The 24086-nt window shown below is 36.5% G+C and overlaps 3 protein-coding genes across 12 annotated transcripts; 2 read left to right on the top strand and 1 right to left on the bottom strand.

Moving 5' to 3' along the window:
* Nucleotides 1-293: 293 nt before the first annotated feature.
* On the top strand, nucleotides 294-3062 carry LOC109152735. The gene has a single exon (XM_019300383.1). The coding sequence runs from the start codon at nucleotides 294-296 to the stop codon at nucleotides 3060-3062; it is 2769 nt and encodes a 922-aa protein (XP_019155928.1).
* Nucleotides 3063-12169: 9107 nt separating this feature from the next.
* On the bottom strand, nucleotides 12170-20629 carry LOC109153191. 10 transcript variants are annotated; one of them, XR_002049470.1, is made up of 7 exons: nucleotides 20113-20623; nucleotides 19935-20012; nucleotides 19395-19476; nucleotides 18888-19030; nucleotides 18347-18555; nucleotides 15080-15134; nucleotides 12170-12503 (listed from the first exon to the last, which is right to left on the bottom strand). XR_002049470.1 is itself a non-coding variant. In XM_019301017.1 (6 exons), exons 1-5 carry the CDS (start codon nucleotides 20365-20367, stop codon nucleotides 18352-18354), a joined length of 762 nt encoding a protein of 253 aa, XP_019156562.1. In that variant the 5' UTR covers nucleotides 20368-20623; the 3' UTR covers nucleotides 12170-12503; nucleotides 18347-18351. The 10 variants fall into 10 exon arrangements, 7 of the variants coding, with proteins under 7 accessions (XP_019156562.1, XP_019156565.1, XP_019156567.1 ...); XR_002049471.1 differs by having other exon boundaries at nucleotides 12170-12516; XM_019301017.1 differs by lacking the exon at nucleotides 15080-15134.
* A 1832-nt stretch (nucleotides 20630-22461) lies between these two features.
* Nucleotides 22462-23394, top strand: LOC109153190. The gene has a single exon (XM_019301015.1). It carries the CDS (start codon nucleotides 22513-22515, stop codon nucleotides 23290-23292), a length of 780 nt encoding a protein of 259 aa, XP_019156560.1. The 5' UTR covers nucleotides 22462-22512; the 3' UTR covers nucleotides 23293-23394.
* The last annotated feature ends 692 nt before the right edge of the window (nucleotides 23395-24086 follow it).

Consider the following 24086-nt stretch of genomic DNA (forward strand, 5'->3'; position numbering starts at 1 on the left):
CTAATATAAACACGTAGACATCAATACACCATTATGAGTCAAATATGAGATAAGCATGACTAACACTCTACCGCTTTCCAACACATCAAGATATTTTGAGATCAACGGTACTTCCACTTAAATTATTTTGATCTAACAATATATACCCAAAAAAGTAATGTATAGTACGTGATATAAGTGGATATACCGGGGGTTTTCACGTGGACACTCTCGTTCCACGTGTCACCCGTGAACAGAACGAGTTTCTTCTCCGTCCGTTTGAGCCTGAGGAGGTGAAGAGCGCTTTGTTTTCCATGGGGAAGGATAAGTCACCAGGACCGGATGGCATGAATCCGGGCTTCTATCAGGCTTTCTGGGATCTTGTTGGTAAGGATGTTACTGATTTTGTGCTTAATTGTTTATCTCAATCATCCTTCCCCCTAGAGTTGAATGATGCGAATATTGTATTAATTCCTAAAAAGGCAGCCCTTGAGTTTGTTGCGGATCTCAGGCCTATTGCTTTGTGTAATGTGGTATATAAAGTAATGGCTAAGATGATTGCTAATCGTATGAAGCCGTTGCTTGATAATATTATTTCGGAGTCGCAGAGTGTTTTTTTGCCTGGCAGGCTTATCTCGGACAATATTCTCATTGCGTCTGAGGTTGGCCATTATTTACGAAAGAAACAGCTAGGGCAGGTAGGGTGGGCGGCCCTTAAATTAGATATGGCTAAGGCCTATGATCGAATGGAGTGGTCTTTCGTGGAGCGTATGTTGTTGGGACTGGGTTTTGATGAAAAATGGGTCGGTCTTATTATGCTCTGTGTACGGTCTGTTAGGTACAGGGTGTTGGTAAATGGGAAGCCGAGCAATGAAATAATTCCATCTAGGGGGCTAAGGCAAGGAGATCCATTATCTCCGTATCTCTTTATTATATGTGCAGAAGGCTTGTCTCTATTATTGCAGGATGCTCAGGCAAAAGGACGGATGCATGGTTGCAGGGTAGCTCGTGGAGCCCCATCGATTTCGCATCTTTTCTTTGCGGATGATAGTCTTCTGTTTTTTAAGGCTAATATGCAGGAAACTATGGAGGTGAAACGTTGTTTAGCGGTTTATGAGGAATTTTCAGGGCAATCTGTTAATTTCCATAAATCCAATATCTCATTTAGCCGTAATACTGCCTTGGGGGTCAGGAATGATATTGCTAGTGAGCTAGGAGTTGAGCAAGCAGAGGATTTTGGGAAATATCTGGGTCTCCCCTCAGTCATTGGAAGAAACAGGAAAGTGGTTTTCTCGTATATTGAGCAGAAGTTAAAACAGAGGTTTGGCTCCTGGAATAAGAGACTGTTATCTATGGCAGGTAAAGAGGTGTTGCTGAAAAGTGTGGCACAGGCAATGCCGACCTACACTATGAGTATATATCTGTTACCTATGACTTTATGTGTCTCACTGGAAAGGCTCATGAATAGATACTGGTGGGGTAAGAGTAATGTGGTAGATGGCATTCACTGGTTGGCATGGGACAAGATGTGTGTACCCAAGAAGTATGGAGGTATGGGTTTTAAAAGGCTGCATGAATTTAATTTGGCTCTTCTAGGAAAGCATGGGTGGAGATTGTTGACTAGCCCGGACTCTTTAGTGGCAAGGATCTTTAAAGCAAGGTATTTTCCTAACACTGCTTTTTATGAGGCCACACTTGGTGGTAATCCAAGTTATGTGTGGAGAAGCATAATGGCCAGCCAGGACCTTGTTCGTAGTGGCTGTAGGCGGAGAGTTGGCAATGGAAGAATGACTAAAGTCTGGGACCACCCCTGGTTGCCTGACCCTCATGACCCGTTTGTTCACTCAGATCAGCCTACGCAACTTCCTGATTTGATGGTGGCTGACTTGATAGATCATGACCAGGGGATTTGGAAACAGGATTTAATTTTGCAATTATTTATTCCCAGGGATGCTAATTTGATTCTACAGACCCCCGTATGTGTGGACTTTAAAGATGATTGGTACTGGTCGGGAGACATTAGGGGAATATATACGGTTAAAAATGGTTATAAGCAGCTTGGAGAGATTAATGGCCCTTGCGATGCTTTATGGAACAACATTTGGAAATTACAGGTTCCTCCAAAATGGAGGATTTTTCTATGGAGAGCCATTACTAATATTTTGCCAACAATTACTAATTTAATTAGAAGAAGGGTGGAGATCCAAAATGTGTGCCCTGCTTGTGGGTTTCTTGAAGAGGATGTTATGCACATTTTATGCAACTGTGTTTATGCTAGACATGTGTGGAATATTTCACAACTCCAAATCCCTAACTTTGATGATCATGATTTTATGCAGTGGGTGGAGCTTTGTCTTGGGAACTCAGCAATATCTGCTGGTTTTCTAAAAGAACAAATATGTGGAATACTCTACGAATTATGGAAGGCCCGGAACATGGCGGTTTGGGATTTTGCTTTGCCTATCCCGACGCAGCTATGTGCCTCCTCTCATCGTGCCTGGGCCGCATGGAGCAGCTCCAATGCCCTCGGCAGTCCGACGCGGAGTACAAGCACGCAGGCTGCTCTGCCACAACTGCCGCATGGAGTACTGCATTCCCGACAGCACCAAGCAGCCGCATCCCTCCCCCAGGACGCTGTGATATGTAGTACGGATGCGGGGTTTTATGGACCCCAGCACGCCCCAACTTTCGGCTTCTATGTACGTAGTCCGGAAGGTGTTTTTATAGCAGCAGTAAATGACCCTATCACTTGTCCATATGATACCCTCCTAGCTGAAGCTATGGCAATACGTGAGGCTCTCTCATGGCTACACGACCACAATTATCATAACATTGTTATCTTGACAGACTGCGCTGTTCTAGTGGATAGCTTTCGGGACATCAATTCTTATCGTTCGTATCTTGGCATTGTTTTAGATTCATGTTTACGGTTGTTTAACTCTTTCCCAGTTCATTCAATTCAGTTTGTACGCAGAGGCACCAATCTGGTGGCTCATGCCTTAGCTAAACATGTAAGGGCGGTTCATGAACGTTCAGTATGGACCGAGTCCCTCCCATCTTTTATTCCTTTGGAATTAAGTTAATGCAATATATGAAGTGTTTGGTTTTCAAAAAAAAAAAGTGGATATACGTGTTGTGTTGAAGCAATTAAGTCAGATGAGTACAATTTGACAACAAAGCCATATTTATTGTCTTTGGTTTCTTCAAAACTCTGATCTGTCATCATTTTCTGTAGTGTAAACATCCACGCAAGTTGCCTCACGCTTGAAAACTACTACTCTCATTCATGTAAATGTGATTGTATGTTGGAAGTTGGGACTAGCTATTATTTATAATAATTCAATTCCAAGTATTTAAGAAGGCTGAGGTGACAAATGAATGGGTCCAATATCAATATAATCCCATTATTTCACGTCATGTGTCTGATTCGATTAATGAGATTTAAATATAATTATTTTTAATTTAATTTTTTATAATATTAAGTTTAATATTAATATATCAAAAAAACTAATAGTGAAGATAACATAACCAATACACGATCGAGACGGAGCACCTGCTGAAGATAGGTAGCACTGAAGTGTATGACAATCCGTGTATAGCTCTATAGACTGTTCTCCACGAGCCCTTAGCCATGACAAGGCCTCTTTGCACGCGAATGCCTCGATCATAAGTGGGGACAAACAACTCGGGAGGGAAGCGCTGTAGGCCGAAACATAACCACCTTCGGTGTCGAGAAGAATTGCTCCGATCGTGGCCGAGTTCGTCGTGTGGTGATACCCAGCGTTGACGTAGCACCTTCTCGGTCGTACTGCCCTTCTCGGCCGTACTTCAGCAGCCTGGGTTACAATATATAGTAGGCAGTGGCGGTGGAGGCTGCGTCGGCTCGGCAGTGTTGGCAGCGCCGGCGTCTTCAGCTGGCGGACGGTCGGCAGTTGCATGGTGTACTTATCGCCATGCCTGGCATAGTGGCATCTGCGTACATTATTCCATTAGTGTCTATAACATTCAAGATTGTACTAAACCATATATGACATTTGTCACAATATTGGAGAGTGGAAGGTTAGATTGATCGAATTAGTCAATTAACTAGTTATGCTCAATTGGTATTGGCCGGATTGGACAACACTTCAACTTCATATTCGTAATATCATCTTAATACCTCCACACACATAAGTTTAATTTGTTGTGGATCATGTATTGTAAGACGTTTGTTTCAAGACAATAAATACTACAATGTTTCATGTAATGTATTTTTCAATATAATAAATATGACAATGCTATGTGTTTATCTTGTATGAGATGAACTTTACAAGTTTGCATGAATACTCAATGTATTAGTTTATTGAAGTCTAACTTTTTTAAAGGTTTGCAATCGAAACCGGATCCCGGATCCCCAATTCTTATACCATGTACCAGGATTTAATTTGCATTGTAAATCTTGATACAAAATTTTTTATACTTTAGTTAACATATTTTGTACTTACAGTTAACAGTTTCTATACATGTAAACAAATATTGCTTTGTGAACCTTGATACAAAAATTTTGTACCTTCAGTTAACACATTATGTACCTACAGTTAACAGTTTCTGTACATGTAAATAAATAACTTGATAATTACTGACACATAATATGATAACTACATGTACAGAAACTATCAAGTGCAAGTACATAATGTGTCAACTATAGATACAAAATTTGAAGGTTATTTTTGAACCAGGGTCTACAATGCAAGGTAGCTAGACCCTGATCCGGCCAGGGTATAATTTGCCCGGGATCCCACCATGATACAAAGGGAAATACTATATGTACTCCCACTCTATACTCCCAACTTTTACTTCACACACAAAATCTTGATGTAGACACTTGTATAGTTGTATTGAGACCTACATGAAAAAAATGACTTATCAGAGTCCGCCACGCCACATCAAGAAGTAAAATTGAGAGAATAAAATTGGGGAGTATATGTAGTATAGCTCATGATACAAACTATACTGCTACAATTAATAGGGCTCAAACCGCATACTATATATGCTCGAACAATATAATAATATTGGGTGAGAAGGACAACACTGCATCTTCAAATTAGTAAGATAATTATAATGCATTAATGCCCCTCCCCACACACACATATGGTGTTTGTTGTGGATCATGTTATATTTGCTTATTACTATACTAAAAACCGAACATATAACAGATGGAATGTCACAACAGATTTGGTTCAATTCTTTTAGTTACTAAATGAAGTGCCCATCTTTACTTGAATTGCTAACCTCTTAAAAAGCAAACACAACTTCTTCATGATGATCACTTTATGTAACCAATTAATACTGAACTAATTCTCAACTTCTTTATTACCGCAAATAGTTTCAACTCATCTAATTAAGTAGGTTATGCAACATAACTACGGCTTTATGGATCGAGATCTCATACCAGTCAAATATGGACAACCTAAGTTGGTTTACCTCTTTCGATCTGGTCTTTTGCGAGTCACAAGGAGGTTTTCACCTAGAACGCACATTTAGATAGTGATTGTGAACTTTCTCAATTAAAGAGATTCTATGAATCAAGATTCGGCCTCTATGTAGCTGTCGTTATTTTGAATCGTTGTCCAATTATCTCATTAATATTTAGAAATATGTCATTATCTGGAGTTGGCAAATTGAAGGAAGGATTGTGGTGGCGAGCTGGGGAAGTTGGCAAGTATTATTAATGGCAATATAATGGTCCCAAGTCCGAACTATACCAAATGCTCTAACAAATAAAAGAAAAGAAGTTGCATATATGGATTGATATATACATGCACCGGACTTTCTTGTGCCATTTGTAGCAAAATGAGAGTGCGTACGTGGACGGAAAATGGCTAAAATGCATAAAAATTAAAATCATCATATATGTTCGACTTCGATAGGAACTAGGAACTGTCTATTGGTCTCTTAATTTGAGATGATCAACTATCTCTTGATTTAAGTCGATCAATCGATAAGAACAAAGTTGATGTACCTCTTTGTGATCTTTTATCAAATAGGATCACAAGTAGGTATAGAGATTAAAAAGAACAAGATACAATAATAAGGCAAAAAAAAAAAAAAAAAAATTTACGTGGTTTGACAATGTGCCTACGTCTAGCGGAGTAAAACTATTATTTTATTAATACTGATGGTGGTGATAGATTGCCTAGGATACAATCAATGTATTTATAGGCATCTAATAACTCAACAATCTCCACCTTGGCGAATATTTCATTTTAGGGGAAAAGACTTATCTTCACAACCTCCACCTTGACGAATATGCTCTTTAGGAGAAAAAACAACTCATCAAATCTCCACCTTAACGAATATGCCGTTTAAGAGAAAATATTTATCTCACATATACACATGGATTAGAACAATCATGCCCATCCTACAGGCAAGCCACATGCACCACCAGCATCAAACGTTTTCCATTTTCCAGTGCATGTTGTACGAACCGCTTCATCATGAGCCATACAGGTCGTGACTTATGCTCATCCCAACTAGCCAGTCACATGCGCCAGGCAGCATCAAACGTTCGCAGTGCATGTACACGAACCACTTCATCCCAAATCGTTCGCCCTCGATCATCGACCTGTCAAATCGGCTGCGACTCATGCTAAGTCCTCACGGCTCACCTCACCTAGCACCCGTGTTGCCCATTGCTACAGCACCCCTCAGCCAACTTCCGCATCCGGGTCATACCAGCCCATACCAGGTGCACGACTCCTCTGGGTATTCGCGTTGCCCAACACTACAACGCGTCTCACCACCTTTACATCTAGCATCTAGAAACACCCAACAAGCTAAGTCCAAACAATGTTCGATTTTGTCACTAGCATCTCCTTCATTATAATATGAATCATCAGCCTGTACCACGTTTGCAGCTTCCAATTTATCGCAAATTTCTTTTGGAGTTTCTAGGGCGTGATACATGATTTCATCATCAAGCCATAACTGAATGGTTCCTGCTGCACGTTCCTTCGAAAACCCCCCAATCAGCCTCTCCCAAATTAGCTGTCGTTTCCGCTTTCAAGGTTTTCAGAAGGCCCTGTAGTGCCAACAAATTATTTACCTTAGACTGCCATAACCTAAAATTCCTTGTACCATACTTTGATACCTCGAATTTTGTACTTGAACTGGCCATCTCAATAGTACGTGCTCTAATACCCATTTGTTGAGATTAACAAGAACAAGAAACAATAATAATAGCATAAAAGTAATAAAGGCAAAATTTACGTGGTTCGACAATGTGTCTACGCCCACGGGAGTGAAACTATTCTTTTATTAATAGTAATGGTGATGGTAGTGATACAACACCTAGGGATACAATTAATATATTTATAGGCATGTACAATGAATTTAACCCAGTCCACTGTACTTCTATTTCTTATATGAGATATACTCATATTCCTTATATGAGACAATTTCATAATAATCCATATATGAGACAAATCAACTTCAACCAAAGCACAACTTCAGATAGTTATTATGGGTTCTCTCATAAATCAAAGCAAATCAGTTGCGGTAATGAAAAGGATACCAGATTTTTCTTTTTAGAAGGAATGAAATGTCCTACATGTAATTCATTCTCCATTTCTTTTGATACCTTGATTATATTGATTATAAATTTTAATTATTTTTTATACCACATTTAGTATTTATTTAACTTCAATTTGAGTTACACCACGACTGAAGTCACACTGATAGAATTTCTCAATAACATATTTAGGTAAAAACATGACTTAGATTTTTTTTTTTCCTTTAACATGACACACATATGACATAACAGAGTCAATTTCCGATCTTACAACTGTATTACCAGATTGTTCAAGTAATGTCTTACTTTTCAACAAAAATATTTATTTCTGAAAGTATAATTTGTATTTTCTAGAAGAGATAAATCGTCTCCCACTTAATACCAAGAAGCAAATGGTTCACTAATTGGATCTTGGATGGGCCAAGACTTTCTATATTGAATAAAAAAGAAAAATGCATGGTCTCTAGCTGTGGAGTTTTTTGGGCCAATGCCAACCCATCACTCGAATTCGACTTCACTTTGATGGTTTATGCGGACCCGTGTCCACAATGCATTGTGGACACGAGTCTAAAATGACGTTGTTTTCAGGGAAAACGCGTCATTTCAGTTTAATTTTTTTTTTTTTTAATTTTGTCTCGCCGTTAACGGCGTTATTCGTTTGTGCCATTATGAATGTACAGTTATGGGATTATGAATATACAGTTATGGAATTATGAATGTACAGTTATGGAATTATGAATGTAAGTTATAAAATTATGAACACAGAGCTCTGACATTATGACCTTACAATTATGAACATATAGTGATAAAATTATGAACATAGAGCTCTAAAATTGTGAACATCGAGCTTTGAAAATTATGATTTTACAGTTATTGCATTATGAATGTACAGTTACGGAATTATGAATGTACAGTTATTCAATTATGAATGTACAGTTATGCAATTATGAATGTACAGTTATTCAATTATGAATGTACAGTTATGCAATTATGAATGTACAGTTATGAAATTATGAACACAGATCTCTGACATTATGAACTTACAATATGAACATATAGTGATAAAATTATGAACATAGAGCTTCGAAAATTATGAAGTTACAGTTATTGAATTATGAATGTACAGTTACAGAATTATGAATGTACAGTTATGGAAGTATGAATGTACAGTTATGGAATTATGAACATAGAGCTCTGACATTATGAACTTACAATTATGAACATATAGTAATAAAATTATGAACATATACTCCTATAACGAAGCGGTCTGAAATTAAAAAGAAAAAAAAAAAGAAAAAAAAAAGAAGAAGATAACAGTGCCTAACGGCACTGTTACCTGTGCTGACGGGTCCATAGCATAACGATTGTGATTTATGATGCTAATGATAGTTAAATTAAGCACTAACACAATTATGTGAATCATTCACCATTGTTATACCATGGACCGTTCATATTGCATTGTGAACCCTGATACAAAAATTCTGTACCTTCAGTTAACACATTTTGTACCTACAGTTAACAATTTTTGTACATGAAAACAAATAACTTGATAATTGCTGACACATAATATGATAGCTACATGTACAAAAATTATCAACTGCAGGTACAGAATGTGTTAACTATAGATATAGAATCTGATTTGATAATTGCTGACACATAATATAATAGCTACAGCCTACAGGTACATAAACTATCAACTGAAGGTACAAAATGTGTCAACTATAGATACAGAATCTGAAGGTTATTTTTGGATCAGGATCTACAATACAAGGTAGACCTGGTCCATGGTGTAATTTGCAAATCACTCATACTTCATAATTCATATACGTTAATAAGTCTTTAACTTTATATATTAATGATCTTATTGTTTTCACTTTGATTTTCTCAATCTTGCTAAAAATATTTAAAACATTATTATTAAGACTTGAGTCTAAAAGTAATTTTACAAATTCGAATATGCTAACGGCTATTGTTTTCACTTTGATTTTCTCAATAATCTTGAGTGCTAAAAATCTTTGGAACATCATTCTTAATAGTCGAATCTAAAAAAGTAACTTTAGAGATACAAATTACAAATTTATTGACTTTCTCTTTTAGATTAATAATAATAATGAACAAATTAAAGATAAAATAATTGACGATGGAAATCAATGCAAATATTTCCCAAAAAAAAACAAAAAAAAAACATCAATGCAAATTGCTGCTAATTAAATAATTAAAGCATAGTGGAAGGAGCATTCTCCTAGGACAAACAAGCTTATTTAATTAGTTAACATTAAATAATCAAATCATGAAATACATATAAAAATTACACTTTTAACTCGTGGGTTACTGAATAATAATTTAGTAATTTGTATCTCTAAAGATATGGTGCGCTCTGGCGCATCAATTTGAAGTTTACAACACTATTTATTTATTTATTTTTATTTTTTATTTTTTACTTTCAGATAAAAAAGTAAATTGTTAGTGTTTAAAGAAAGTAGAATGTAAGATATTTTGTCAGACACCTCGCATGCTTTACAATTTCTAGTGGGTATCAGCCACCAGGATGTGAAAGAGTGGGGTACATAAAAGGAGAAAATACGAATATAAAAGTAATAAATGATTGACGTCAATATTTTGTCAAGATGACGAATATTCCCTAACTAAATAATTACAAATTTGATGGTTATGATAAACCTTTTTTTTTTTAATGAAAGAGGAAGGGCAAACTCTAAAAGGAAATCAAAACTCACTCTTCCCATTGCTCTGAAAGCTTCCATATGTATTTAGCTTCATCCAATCGTCTTAGGGTTTTGACCATTATATTTGACATTCCTCATTACATATTGCCCTGTCCTAACTTCCATAGTCGTTATCATAACAAAAGCTTTACTCATCTCTATAGCTTGACTATTAATTTATAATATCTTTTGATCATGCTCTCGTTGAATTTATAAGATAGCTTACTTTAATCTCTCTTCAAGAGGGTATTTGGTCCCATGTTTTAAGGATGCAATTAATTTAGTTAAAACTTGATATGGTGAAAGCATTAGTCAATACTTAAGCCAATGGGATTTATAGTGCCCATTGCCCAATCTACTGTGTTTGTGGTTGCATTGGGATTTGCCAACGTTTGGAAAGCCCAAATCTAGGGTCAGGATTTCCTTAAAAAGAAAAAGGTTGGTACTATGTTGTTTACTAAAGCCAACTGTATTCAACTTTGAAAGTGGAACAGCCCATCAACAGCTCTAGTGCTCTACCAATTTTTTTATTTTATTTTATTTTTATTTCTCAGTTTTTTTTACTTCGCCAAATCAAACTATGCACTTCTGCACACAAAAAATTCATCTCAAATCTAATTCCCAATATTCATAGAGATCGAACCCCCCCGAGAACAAGTCTTAAGTGAAATTTCTCATTCACTGGACAAATGTTTGGTTTGATGCTATTGCTATGATATTTTCAAATAGAATGTCACAATTTTGAGTCTCATCCCATCTCAAGTATTTAGTGGTTTGATGACATCGCTATAACACTTCCAAATGAAATGTCACAAATTCAAGTCTCATCCAAATCAATGATGTAGATATATCATGTTATTGTCCACATGGACAGTTCAACTGGTTATAAAGATGAAATTTGGAAAGAATGACCAGGGATCGAATCTCACCAGCGACAGTGTGGGAGCAGCCTCTCAAAGTGAGGGGGGCTCCTTGTGCACAGTAAGCAAAGGTCTAACCTCTGTGGTTCAGTTGAGTTATCATGATTTACATCCAGTCAAATGTAAGATATATCATGTTGTTGAACAAATATTACGATTAGATTAGATTATACTCAAGGAAAAATTAAAAGGGGAAATAAATTGAATGAGTGGGTGGAGGGCGACTCTGCCGCAATGGAACAGCAGGTCAAGAAAATATTTTTTATTTTCTTACCCAAAATGGAAATATTCGCATGTTTGATGGTCTCTTCTGTTCTAAGGTGTAATGAGTGCATCATGTTCACACCTTTTAATGTTGTCTGTCTTTGTATCTTATGCTATATAATATTTGTATTTTTTTATTGGAACAGAAAATAAAATATTTTATTAATAGCTTAAAGAATTAAAATCCAAACAATATAACAGTCTAAATCCCTCGTAGGACCAACCAACCATGAAACCACCATCCAAAGAGAACTTTAGATGCATCAAACCACCATAAAAAAGGAACTTTAGATGACTGAAAAAATGATCGAATAAATGGAATATGATTCTCGTATTAGAAGATCATGAGTTTGATTCTTGTTAACATTGTCTAGATCAAACTCGTCCTACAAGGTCTTTTTAGTACGATTTATCTCTCCTGTGTAGTTTACAAATTTACCTAGTAACTATGAACTTCTCTTGTCAAAAACAAAAACAAAAACAAAAAAAAACAAAGAAGTTAGATTTGAAAAGAGTTGTTGACTAGTAGTCGATGGTAATATCACTCAAACATTTCACTAGCTCAAGAGTGAAGATTTGGCCCAAATTAAGTATCACTCCACAATCTCTTATAAAGTTAATGTGAAATTGCATCAGTCTCACACAAATTTTTGGTAACTAATGAAAGATCGAAAACTCGCAAACCTCACCTTATAAAGCATTGAACACCTTCTATACACAACATCAACAACTTCAAAAAAAGTTCAAAACCAACAATTTGCAATCACAGACCTCCAAACTTCATTTCCAAGCCACATGCAACACAAACAAATCACCAACACAACAAAAGTAGGTGTGGAACTAAATAACATCACAGGTGAAGAAAGACACACAATATGCAAGACAAATATGATCACAATCCAGATATTTATTTATAATGGCGGCGAAAATATAATTATAATCTATTCATAGTGGCCTGGGCACCTGCTATGAGCTGAGAGATGAAGCTTCACCCGCCATTGTTTATGACCACCAATGCCCTTCTGTGGGACCTTTACAGCATCCTTATATACACCAGCCATGGTAACCCTGCAAGCATCAACTGCATTTCCTTCAAAAGTCTCATATTTAGACCATTAAAAACTTCTCTGACCAAAGTTCTATTGAAGCTGTTAATAGGATCTAAAGATTCATCTTGTGTTGCTTAGCTCAGCTCGATGGCCTCACATCCTAGGATCTATGTTCTTGTGGTCTATTGTATACCTATGTTGTCCCTGTTAGTTCATCGACACTTAGAGTTGGCGGCTGAAGCATTAAGGTTGCCACCAGAATTTCATTCTCCACCTGCACCCTGTCTAAGTAGTGTTATGGTACATAAGCCTAGACGACACCATCCTCCCTCAGTTGATAATGTGTCCTACAACCCTTGCAAGGAGGAGGAAGTTGATGCGTTCAGGCCTACAGCTCCAGGACATAGCCCCGGGATGGGTAACAATAAACCTCCAAATGAGATAATAGACTGATCCTGGATACTTACATGTATACATATATCACTGCTTGATTATTAAGGTTTCTTGTCATATGCAGAATGGTGTGCTGAAGAAATAAAACATCTCCATAGCAGAGATCACCCTCAGTCTTGTGCATGTGCAGAATGAGATTAGGTTTCGGTTTTAGTATATACATACATATAAGGCTTTGCTTTTACTATATTTTTATGAGTGCTTGTTTTCCTAGTTTTCTAGTTGAAGAGTGCATATTTTTTTTAGTACATCTGATCGAGATCAGATTGATAAGATTTGAATTTAAAAACAGAATAGTTTACCACCAAATCACATGTTAAATCTCAAAAGAGCAAATATCTATATGCATTCGAAAACTATAACCTATACTTTTGTTTCTTTTTATCCCCTTCTCTTAACTATTGCCTTTAGGGTTGTAGATATTGTGGATTTATGTGGTATACCATCAGGTCAGTTTCGGAGAAAAGTTGAACTACGGGTATCCATAAATAACTCATTGCTGGAAAACTCGAAATTTCTTATCACCAAAAAATGGTTGGAGACCTAAGGTTTCAAGTTGAAAATGGCCTTTTCGGCCACTTTGGGGATTCAAAAAATCCTCTATCACTATTACTTTGCCACCCGCCAAACAAGAGTAGTCAGAAAACTTGGTCATTCAGCGTGTTCTCCAAATTTCCAACCACTGGCGATTGGAAATCTTTTTTAAAAAGAGAAGAAAAAATGTATTAACCATGGCAAAAGGTCTCTCTCATAAACCTAGAAGAAAAGGTCTTCTCCTTCTTTCCAACTTCGCTAATTTCAGTTAATTTTTTTGGTGAGTCAGAAAAAAATAAAAATGGTTGATAATTGACGAATTTTCAACCGTGACTAACATTATAACCCATGAAAATTCTATAATACTAAAAAGACACTATGCTTACTACCATAAAACTATAGAGCAGCAATGGTATTTTTGTAAATAATCATCACTCTACTTAAGTAAAAATATGGAGTAATAGATAGATTTTTCTACTGTGTTCTGTAACATTATTGTATCTTACTTCAAAATAAGAAACTCCACACTTCTTCAAATGTTGTGCCACTCTCCATATTTTTTCTAACAAAGCAAAATATATATAATTCTCTCCAAAACAAGAAAAATGACAGATATTTTCTTCCAAGTAGCCAGAATCCCTTTTGACGTAAAAAAAATCTTGACAATAGTGCATTTAATGCTCAATCCTTGAATGGTTTCCATGTCAAATGGAATTCACTCCATGAAAGGGAAAATAGCAATGACCTTGGAGTAAGATATGGTGCTATACGACACTTAGAGATAACATTACATGGACTAAAGTTTTTTACTAAACCTTTTACTGTTTCTTTAACATGTTCTGAAGTTAACCAATTCACAAGAAACTTATGAATATGAAAAATTGCAACACTTGTCGATCACATGCCGCACATTTGATAAAATATTCAGTCAAACTGTCATTTTCTTAAGGAAGAATATTCTACCATGGAATACTAACATTTACAATAATATCCCGCCCTTTCACTCTAAGAATACTATGTTTTGAAGAATCCAAGGATGTTAAGTGGAAACAACAGAATGACAACTAACCTAGTTAAGAATATTCTCTTCCATTCCCCCTCACTTTTCTGCTTTCTATTTCCTTCGGTATCCATCCTGCACTATCCTATTTTCGAGCTAAAGATGGCTTCTTAAGGAAACAGAACAAGTTCACAAGAATAAGATTCTCGTTAAGAATCTGATCATGATAATCAAGAACTTTTCTTTCCATGTGTGTTGCTAAACCATAGTTTAGTTAATCATATGTTCCCGATAAATGAATTAAATAAGCTCTTTCCATTCTTTATGAAGTAAAGAGCCAAGAAGAACAGAATCTTCAATTCATTCATAAGTTTGATGATACATATATTTGTTATTAGAAGAGTATTTGTTATTACTCAAATATGGAAAAACGATCTTGAGAAAAGGCAAAGGCATATGCAATAGAATGTGACAAAGATGTAGTCTGCTGGTATAAATCTATAACATTATGAAATGTACAGAATGGAAATCATCCCTTGTTTCCCTTTCAAATATATTATGACCGTCTCATTAAACATAATGATAATAATATATAATTATATACTTACCTCTATAAGTCCACACAACTTGTATAAATTAAGTCTAGCCAAGAATCTCTCTCGCCTATAGGAATTGAAGCATATAAACATTATTAATCTCATGTGATTATATCAGTTAAATGATCAAATCCTCTGCACAATAATAAGGACTAGGAAGCTAGTATATGAATATAAAACTATAAATTTTAAGGTAGCAAATTATAAGGTTTTTTCCCCTTAATTGGACGCAATAGTTTTAAAATCTACTCAAGTTCTATTCATCCCAAAAGCTATTATAAAGTGGTGTAATAAATTTGCATAATAGGATAAACAATTGCAACTATATATAAAGCAACTTTATTAAAAAATAAAATCACATAGAGAAAGTAATGGTTATATATGTGCTACCATGATTGTTTATACTACAAATTAGAATGTGTACTATATTCCACAAATTCCAAACTAAACAAACATTTATGGGCCAATAAAGCATAGAATAAAGTGAAGAGAGAAGTTTTTTTATGATTTATGTTCAACTCCAAGTGTCAAAACTCAAAATGCATTGTCGGGAAGTGCCAAAGTGTTTAAGGAGAGTAAAGATTTAGATATTTGGACAGATAATTCCCCGTGCCCTACAAATCCTTGTGGATTTTCTTGGGGAAGGTGACTGAAAAATGGATTTAAATGCAAACAGATTAAGGACAGAACAAATAACTTAATAATAGTATAATACAATATTAATAAAGTTTGTGTTTTTGTGAGTCAGGAATCTTGTATATTGTACTAAATCTAATCTGGTGTGCAGGAATTGGTCACTTGTAGAATGGGAAAGTCAGTATCCTAAGGAAATATGGGGTCAGGATTTCCTTAAACAAAAAAGAAAATGATACTCTGGTATAAATATTACATTGACTGAAATGAAGCTTTTCTTTAAGCTTTGTGCAGGAGACACAAAGCATACAAAATACAGTATAAGGACGAAGTAAAGGTATTTGAGCATGATGATTGTCATTTATTCTTACCACGTATAGCAGTTACTGATATGTTGTCACCTGTTCTATAACTGAAATATTGTACTTCACAAATCTAGTGCAGTGTAAAAATGTGGATTGTGGGGAATTATACAGAATGCAAGAAGGAAGCAGTTCTCATCCCTCTGTAAAGAAGTTAGGAACACAGGTTAAAGCAACCATATTGGCGACTATAAACGATATTTCTCACTGCTCAATAACAAAGGAAATCACTTTGTAGAAGATGGCTCCACACTGTACACAGAATTGATACATGTAGTGCAGAACTATATATACTAAGAACAAGATGATCAGGGAAAATATGGACAGCAGACAGCAAATCCTTATAAAGTTTAGTGGAAAAACCATTTTCATTTATTTTTACTTTTATTTTGTATCCAACTTGCAGCAAACTTCCGTCTTCAAGAAGCTCTCTCCCACACAAGGCTGCTCTAAAATAAAACAAGAAATACCAAGGGGATTGTTGTATTGTGATGTCTTATCAAATGCTGTACTAAAAGCTTTTATCTAATTAAAAGGTGTATGAGAATATCAACTTGTGGCAGTGGCAGAGCTCTTTGGAAATGTTGTAGGCTGAGAAGTGTTATTCATACCCAAAATGGAAATATTTGCTTGTTGGGCACTTCAATTAAATTGATTGCTGGCAAAGCACTACTCTTAAATCTTCACACAACATCCTATATATACACCAGCCTGGCTCATTGCTACCATCAAGTTCATTTCCCTCGGTTCATGTTTACAATCCAACTTCTCTTATCAAATGTCTTTGATGGCTTCACATCCAAGAATCCATGTTCTGGTATTTTATGTAATTGTGCTGCTTATTCATCAGCAGCACTTAGAGTTGGCTGAAGCATTGAGGCCATCAAAATTCCATCTTCCAGCCCCTGTTAAGGTTATGCGACACAAGCCTAGACCAACATCAAGTGACAGCTTCTCAAACAACCATTCCGGGTATGACGTAGCACTTTACAGTCCAACAAGTCCAGGGCATAGCCCTGGAATGGGTCATGAAGGGGGTAGCGACCAGCCTCCAGGTGCCTAATACATAAAAACTCATAACTATATTGAGAGCTGTGCTGCATCCTTCGATTCAAATATAAGGATCTAGCTCTCAACATATTAAGGAGTATTTATATATTTTACTTAATCTCTTTCTCATCTTTGGTGTTCTTCCCCCTCCTTTTCTCCCTTCCTCTTTTTGTTTTTTCAATTTTGCGGGTTGCAGCTATACTTGATTAATTTGTTTGTGGTTCCTGTGGGAGGAGATGAGAAAAAAGGGGGAGCAATAGTACCACATCATCAAAGCATCATGTATTGTTATAATAAAATACTTAGTTTTTATTTTATTTTATTTTTTTTTTGCGGGTTGCAGCTATACTGGATTTGTTTGTTGTTCCTGTGGGAGATGAGAAAAAAGGGGGAGGAATAGTACCACATCATCAAACCATCATGTATTGTTATAATAAAATACTTAGTTTATTTTATGTTTCAAGAAAGGTATTTTATATTATGCATTGAAATCCAATCAACACATAAATCATGCACAAGTGCACAACTGTACTGATGTTCAGTATTCTAATATTGATATTCAGCCGATCACCTCTGATCTGTTGCAAGACAAACAGACAACACATAATGAATTGAATTCCTACAATAGAATGCATGCAGTACCCCCAAAATAATCCACTCAATGCAGTGTACCACTTATGTTCTTGCTAAAGAGGTAAAAAGCATAAATACAGATAAGCTTCTAAAGTACAAATGCTGATAATAAGATTCAAATCAAGAATCTGATCATCGCAAACCACTGCTTAGTTAATCATAACCACTATTGGTGTCCAAGAGCTTTTAACCCCCCGTAGTTCAAGAAGCTCCAACAGTATTCTGAATCTAGTTACTATGCAGTAAGAGCCGAAAAGAAGAGAATTGGCAAACAGTGTGATTAGTGTCACAGATAGTAGACATTTTTGCTGCTGACTTTTGTAAACAAGATTCTGTGGAATCATATGATGTAAGTATTATGAAAGGGGAAAATAGAAAACCACTAAGTATGCAATTGATAGAGACAAGCAAAAGAAAGCTTGCCTTGATATCTACCATTAGTCAAAGACTAGAAGAAAGATATACACAAGTGTCTCATTCACAACATTCCAGATAGAGGGAACTTTATATATATATATATATATATATATATATATATAATTATATATATATATCAAAAGAGCATGTTTCAAGACTAGACACATAATATATATGTACATACCTAATTTACTCATTGAGTCTAGAAAGCAGATATAAGCAGCCAGAGGAAAGCAGCACTGATGCTGAGAAGCAAAGCAGATCTGCAGGCGAGTGTATAACAGCCTTTTTGCTCTTGTCAAACAAACCGATGAGAAGAAGCATCACTATTACGTGTCCAATTTTAGTTTTCAGCTCGTTGACAGTTTTTATCTCCAACCATCTTGGTCGTTCCTGATAATTTATCAACAGATGGGATGAATGACAAAGTGAACAAAAGGAGGCTAAGGGAATAGAGGAAGAATGGAGTAACATTATGTAGCCTGAACAGAGAGCATTATGTCCACCTTGTATCAATTGGAGTCTTAACTGCATTGAGTTCTTTTTAAATTGTGTGTGTGCACTTCAGTTTTTCTAGTTTTATTTAATACTGTATATTAGGTATAGATACATGTACATATGTATGTGTGCACACCCTATTGAACCAAAATCATGTACCCATAGAAATAACATAAATTGCACAAAATAAACACAGATATTAGAAGTTTCCAAGGAATGAAAAAAACCTTTAGAGTGAATATGCCAAAGAGATTTGATCTGTATGCCAATCTATCCTTTGATGCTGAATTTGCCTTGTCAAGATTGCTGATAAAGAGCTCATAAAGCCCCATGCCAAAAACTAGCATTACTGTACCTAACAGATATATATCTGGAAGTAAAAGAAAATGACAGATGGTAACATCAGAGACAACGGAAAGAGGATAAGAAAAAGAACAACAAAACAGGACTAAGAAAACACTCGCTATTGATGAATTACTTGAAAGTTTTTATATAGAAAGACAAACAAATACTCCTTGACAGATGAAAAGGAAAGGCGACTTCAAAAGAGCAACAAGTTTTCTTTCCCCAAAAATGACAGTAAAACCTCAAGGAGACCATCACATTTCATAAACAAGAAAAAAATTAGGCGATTAAGCATTTTAATGGGGCTGTCACAAATAAGGAAGAAGAGCAGAAACAAATGCAACAAGAAAGAATCACAATAAATAATACTCTGTAGATAGAAACCTCACCAACAGCCTCAACGAGCAATAGAATAACCTTTGCACGGGTCACAAAATATGATTGGAATGCTCCAACAACACAAACGCAACCCTGCATGTGACAACAAATGTTCCAGAAATTTTGAAATGTGTATTAGAAAATTACTTTCTGTAATGACATTTACTATTTGCTAGATACATAAAGAATTGTACTTTATTACATAAACACAAACAGAGTTCAACTATTTAAGTTCTTGCCTTTTATACATCATTTCAAATATTGAACTTCAGAACATTAAATGCACTACAGGATTTTAGGCATAGTGGGAAAATATCTTCTTCTTCTTCTTTTCCAAATTCAATGATATCTATACTACCAGACTACCAGTACCATGAGCCACTAAACCAATTTATGGTGTTTCTTTCTGCAGCTTCAGCCAGTTTATGGTTCTTCAAATTGTTTGTGATTTGCTCCAAATAAACATGATTCCATATGCTATCATATCCTATTCTGAAACCAATATATACAGAGAAAAAAAAAACTTGAAAATAAAATAAAATAAAATGCACCTTGATAAAGCAAAGAAAAGATCCAATCAGGGAACCCCAGACCGCAAGGATAGCAAAGAAGCGACACCCATAAATTACCTACAACAACAACATTCAAAGCCCACAAATTACTCAGAGAATCACCACATGCACATTTATACATACACATGGTGTGCTCTACTCGCAGCAAACCGATCACCTTCTCTATGGACGTCTCTACACGTTCAAGCTTTTCCTGCGAAACATGAACGGCCGGGGACGAAGTTTGAGCCGATGAAGAGGCGATACTGCTTCGACACCGAGCAGGGGTGACGGACAAGGCAACCCTGGACTTGGAATTCAGATAACAGCAAGACCCAGAGCGAGGATCCCATTTCTTGCTGGGAAATAGCTTTGATGGCCCGCTTAAGAACAGAGTCCTTGTGCCTGAACTTAGAGCTGCAGAGGCTTCCATGGCTCCGGAAGGATGGGGTCAACTGTCAACTGTCAACTGTCAGTGGAAACGATGCTTAAAGTCCCGGTGGCATGTATGATATATATAAATTTTATATGTAAATATGTAATATGTACAAGGAATCTAGACATGATTGCTCGGAAGGGATTTTGGATAGGTTTTTGATTGTGAGATATTTTGTGGAAGCATCTGAAGGCGTATGTGATGATTTAAGGTGGCAGGAAAATGGCCTCACAATGGCAGTCTTGTCTGGATTGGAGGTCAAGATTTTGCCACTTGGTCGCTTGGTCCATTAAATTTCACTTTTGTCCCTAAAGTTTTAACTTCATTCAACCCGCAATTTCCAACCGTTGATAAATGAATTGTTATTAATATCTACTATCTACTATACTAATAAGAGCTCAAACATTAATACCGCATTTGGTTAAATATAATTTAGTTATAATTGAATTTGTAATTCAATGAAGGCCTCAATTACCGTATTTGGAACCCAACTAGGTAGCTCGAGGGGCAAATAAGCTCTCTTTGTGGGGGAGAATTCTGAGATAATTCGGGTTCGATTCCCACACATGACGATTCTCTTTGGGCCAGCTTCTGTGTCTCTCGAAGCGAATCGGGTGGAACTTGACCGTTAAACGCAGAGAAAGACCCGGACCACAGTATGGTTTACACCCAAAAAATACCCTTGTTGATTGTTATTATTACACAAAGATATTTTTGTCTTTATACCACTTTTTCCTTTTCATTCTCAATAATTTTGTTCCTCCCTACCAATCAATGTAATTTGAATTTCTACATTATACATACATTATTATTTTTCCACCAAATTACAATTCGTTTTCTTCCTAATTCTTTCCTCTCAACCAAACACCCCCTAATGGATTTTGGACCAATTTTTAAAGAAATGTAAGTGATGGAGATGGGAGAGATGTGTGAGAGATAATTTGTGAGCTCGTCCTGCAAATAATGATTTTTTGTGGGACCTGTAGGAGAAAAAAAAGGGGAAGGAAAAGACGCGGTGGCATGCGTGTACCATGTCCAGCTAGATGCGTACAGTGTACGTGCCCGCTAGTCTTTTAGTTGACACCTCAAAAATCATCTCAAAAATTTCACTATTGCAGATACTTTAGTCTTATAACAAAAATTAAAAAATATTGGAATAAGGTTCAAATTGACCAGTAAACCTAACTTGAAAATGTAATTAGGTCACTGACAGAAGAAAAAAAAAAGTGCAATTAGGCCACTGATCGAACACTCCAAATGTATGCAATTCCACCTTATAGCATGTTATCATCAATTTTAGCAGGTTACCTGGTTACGTGGCAGCTGAATTCGCATTTTTAATAAATTTTAATAATAAATTTAAAAAACAATTGAAAAAAATTATTTAAAAAAAAAAAAAAAAAAAACGACGGTCGACCACCCCCTTCCCGGAGAGGTAGACAGGCTCGTTTGTCTTTCATTGAATATCCATGGCTCCAATTCAAGAAACTGGGACACCGCAATTCACAGACGACCTCGCAAGCTATCCCTTGCCTTGTTTGTCTTTCAGATGCCATGAGGCAGTCAAGTTCTTGCCAATGATGTGTGTTTTAACCAGATTTGAGATGGTTCAGTTGATTGGTATATAGTAGTGGTGAAATGTTTCAAATATTATGCAGAAGAAGCTTTAAAGCATGATCAGTTTTGTGTACTTTAATCTTGATATTGGATTAATGAAATGGCTGTCAAAAACTCAAAATGGTGAAGCAAACTTCCTATTTCTGCAACATTGTCAAGCTTTTAATACTTCCTAATACAAACCAGGTTAATGTCTGCAGATTTTGCAATCTAACCGTGATAATGTTTTGCCTACAATTGATTCTGCTTTCAAGATTTGCATTGCCAATGCAATTGTACTGTACAATGTTCAAAGAATGTTACACAGTCATTTTCCCCCAAAGTGAGGAATGGGTTTTCTTAAGATGAAAGGTGCTGTCGAAAAAAAGTGTTTTTAAGAAATAAGATGGACTGCAAGTTTGGTATTTTTTTGAACTATACCCTTTTTTTGAGGTTGAAGAGCCTGTGATTATATTCCTGGATTGAGAAGCTTAATGCACAAACTGTTTCAAATTTTAATGGTGACTTTATCCTTAGGAAAGGAAGATGCCAAAACCTTTCCCACCAATTACACCCAACTCCCAACTGCCTGTTTTACTTCAATTCCTCACCTCGTACACAACTTCTTGTCTTCTTCTAAACCTCCATAAAACCGTCCCAGGTTCCCCGAATGTTGTCTCTCCCGGGCCACCAATTCCCTCCGACAAACCCCTCATTCTTCTCCCATCAATGCCAAAGCCAGTGCTCGGCCCCGAGCGACGCACCAACCCCTTAATCTGGTGCGCCGCCATAATCTGCACCGTCCTAACCGTCGCCGTGATCTTCACCGGCATCGCCGTGTTCATCGGCTACATGGTCGTGAAACCCAAGGTGCCTCAAATGAGCATCGCCAGCGCCCAGCTGGAGAGAATCTCGTACGACATGGCCAGCGTCCTAACCGTGAAAGCCGCCATTGTCATCAAGGCGGAGAACGGCAACGCCAAGGCCCACGCCAGCTTCTACCACACCCACTACACCCTCAGCTTCCACGGCGTCAAGGTCGCCTACCTCTTCGCCCCCGACTTCGACGTCCCCAAGAACAGCTCCCTGGACCTTTACTACCCCGTCGAGTCCACCCCCATCCCCCTCACGCCCGACCAGGCCGACACCGCCGAGGCGGCGCTGCGGCAGCGCCACGCGGTGTTCGACATCCAAGGCGAGACCGGGACGCGGTGGAGAGTGTGGCTGCTGGGCTCTGTGAAGTTTAGGCTCCACCTTGATTGCCAGCTTAAACTTCCCATCAATGGAACCATCGTTTACCCAAATTGTAGCACGAAATCTAGGTAGATTTTAGATTTTCTTTATCCTTAATTCCCTTGCAAGATTCTTATTAGAACTATAATGGTAACAAGAATATAACTAACTTGATGTGTCCCTTATAAAGGTTATTCTTAGGTTGCATTTACTTCAACTGTTCAATTTTCAGATTCTCTATAAAATGAAGAAATTTTCTTGTTAACATTTCGCTAGTTTTCTTTTAAGATAAAAAAACACACATTTATTGCCCCCAGGGCTAGTAGATGGGAGTTGTACTGATTCGCTTCTAGCGGTAGGATGAGGTTCGATTCATGAATATGAATATTAGGGCAATCATTATTGTGTATATCATATTTTAAATACGGTAAAATAATGTATATTTAATATAAAAATAATGTACATCGTATTCAGAGAATGTACATTATTTTTGTACTGAGTGTACATTATATTATATAATGTACATTCAGTACAAAAATAATGTATATTTAGTATATTAAAAATGTACTTTTTGTTATGGTTCACATAACATTGTTTGGGCCATGATACACAAAATTTTGCCATATTAGGGGGTTTGGGTTTGGCTGGGGCTTTGAGTTTCAAAGTTAGATTGACTCGATTTATCTCTTTATAGGCTTGAAGACGGGTTTATGAGATCCAAGATATAGCCGGACAAAATTAAAAGACATGGGTTATCAAAAGTTAACATACATTTATTAAACTAGCCCATTTAAGGTTTATGTCAACCCAACCCGTTTTTTGGGTCATTACTTTAACCCCTAGGCCTTCACAAAATTCACCCATTTTTCGTTGTTAAAGATACCAAA

The sequence above is a fragment of the Ipomoea nil genome, unplaced genomic scaffold (genome assembly GCF_001879475.1).
Source record: "Ipomoea nil cultivar Tokyo-kokei standard unplaced genomic scaffold, Asagao_1.1 scaffold2480, whole genome shotgun sequence".
Classification (NCBI taxonomy): Eukaryota; Viridiplantae; Streptophyta; class Magnoliopsida; order Solanales; family Convolvulaceae; genus Ipomoea; species Ipomoea nil.

What these genes read in the sequence shown, in the direction of transcription:
- LOC109152735 (XM_019300383.1), top strand. Translation starts at nt 294, where the DNA reads ATGGGGAAGGATAAGTCACCAGGACCGGATGGCATGAATCCGGGCTTC.
- LOC109153191 (XM_019301017.1), bottom strand. Translation starts at nt 20,367, where the DNA reads ATGGAAGCCTCTGCAGCTCTAAGTTCAGGCACAAGGACTCTGTTCTTA. An exon ending in TAGAGACGTCCATAGAGAAG is followed by an intron (nt 20,013 to 20,112) that starts GTGATCGGTTTG and finishes TTGTTGTTGTAG; the next exon opens with GTAATTTATGGGTGTCGCTT. An exon ending in TTGGCATATTCACTCTAAAG is followed by an intron (nt 18,556 to 18,887) that starts GTTTTTTTCATT and finishes ATAAATTATCAG; the next exon opens with GAACGACCAAGATGGTTGGA.
- LOC109153190 (XM_019301015.1), top strand. Translation starts at nt 22,513, where the DNA reads ATGCCAAAACCTTTCCCACCAATTACACCCAACTCCCAACTGCCTGTT.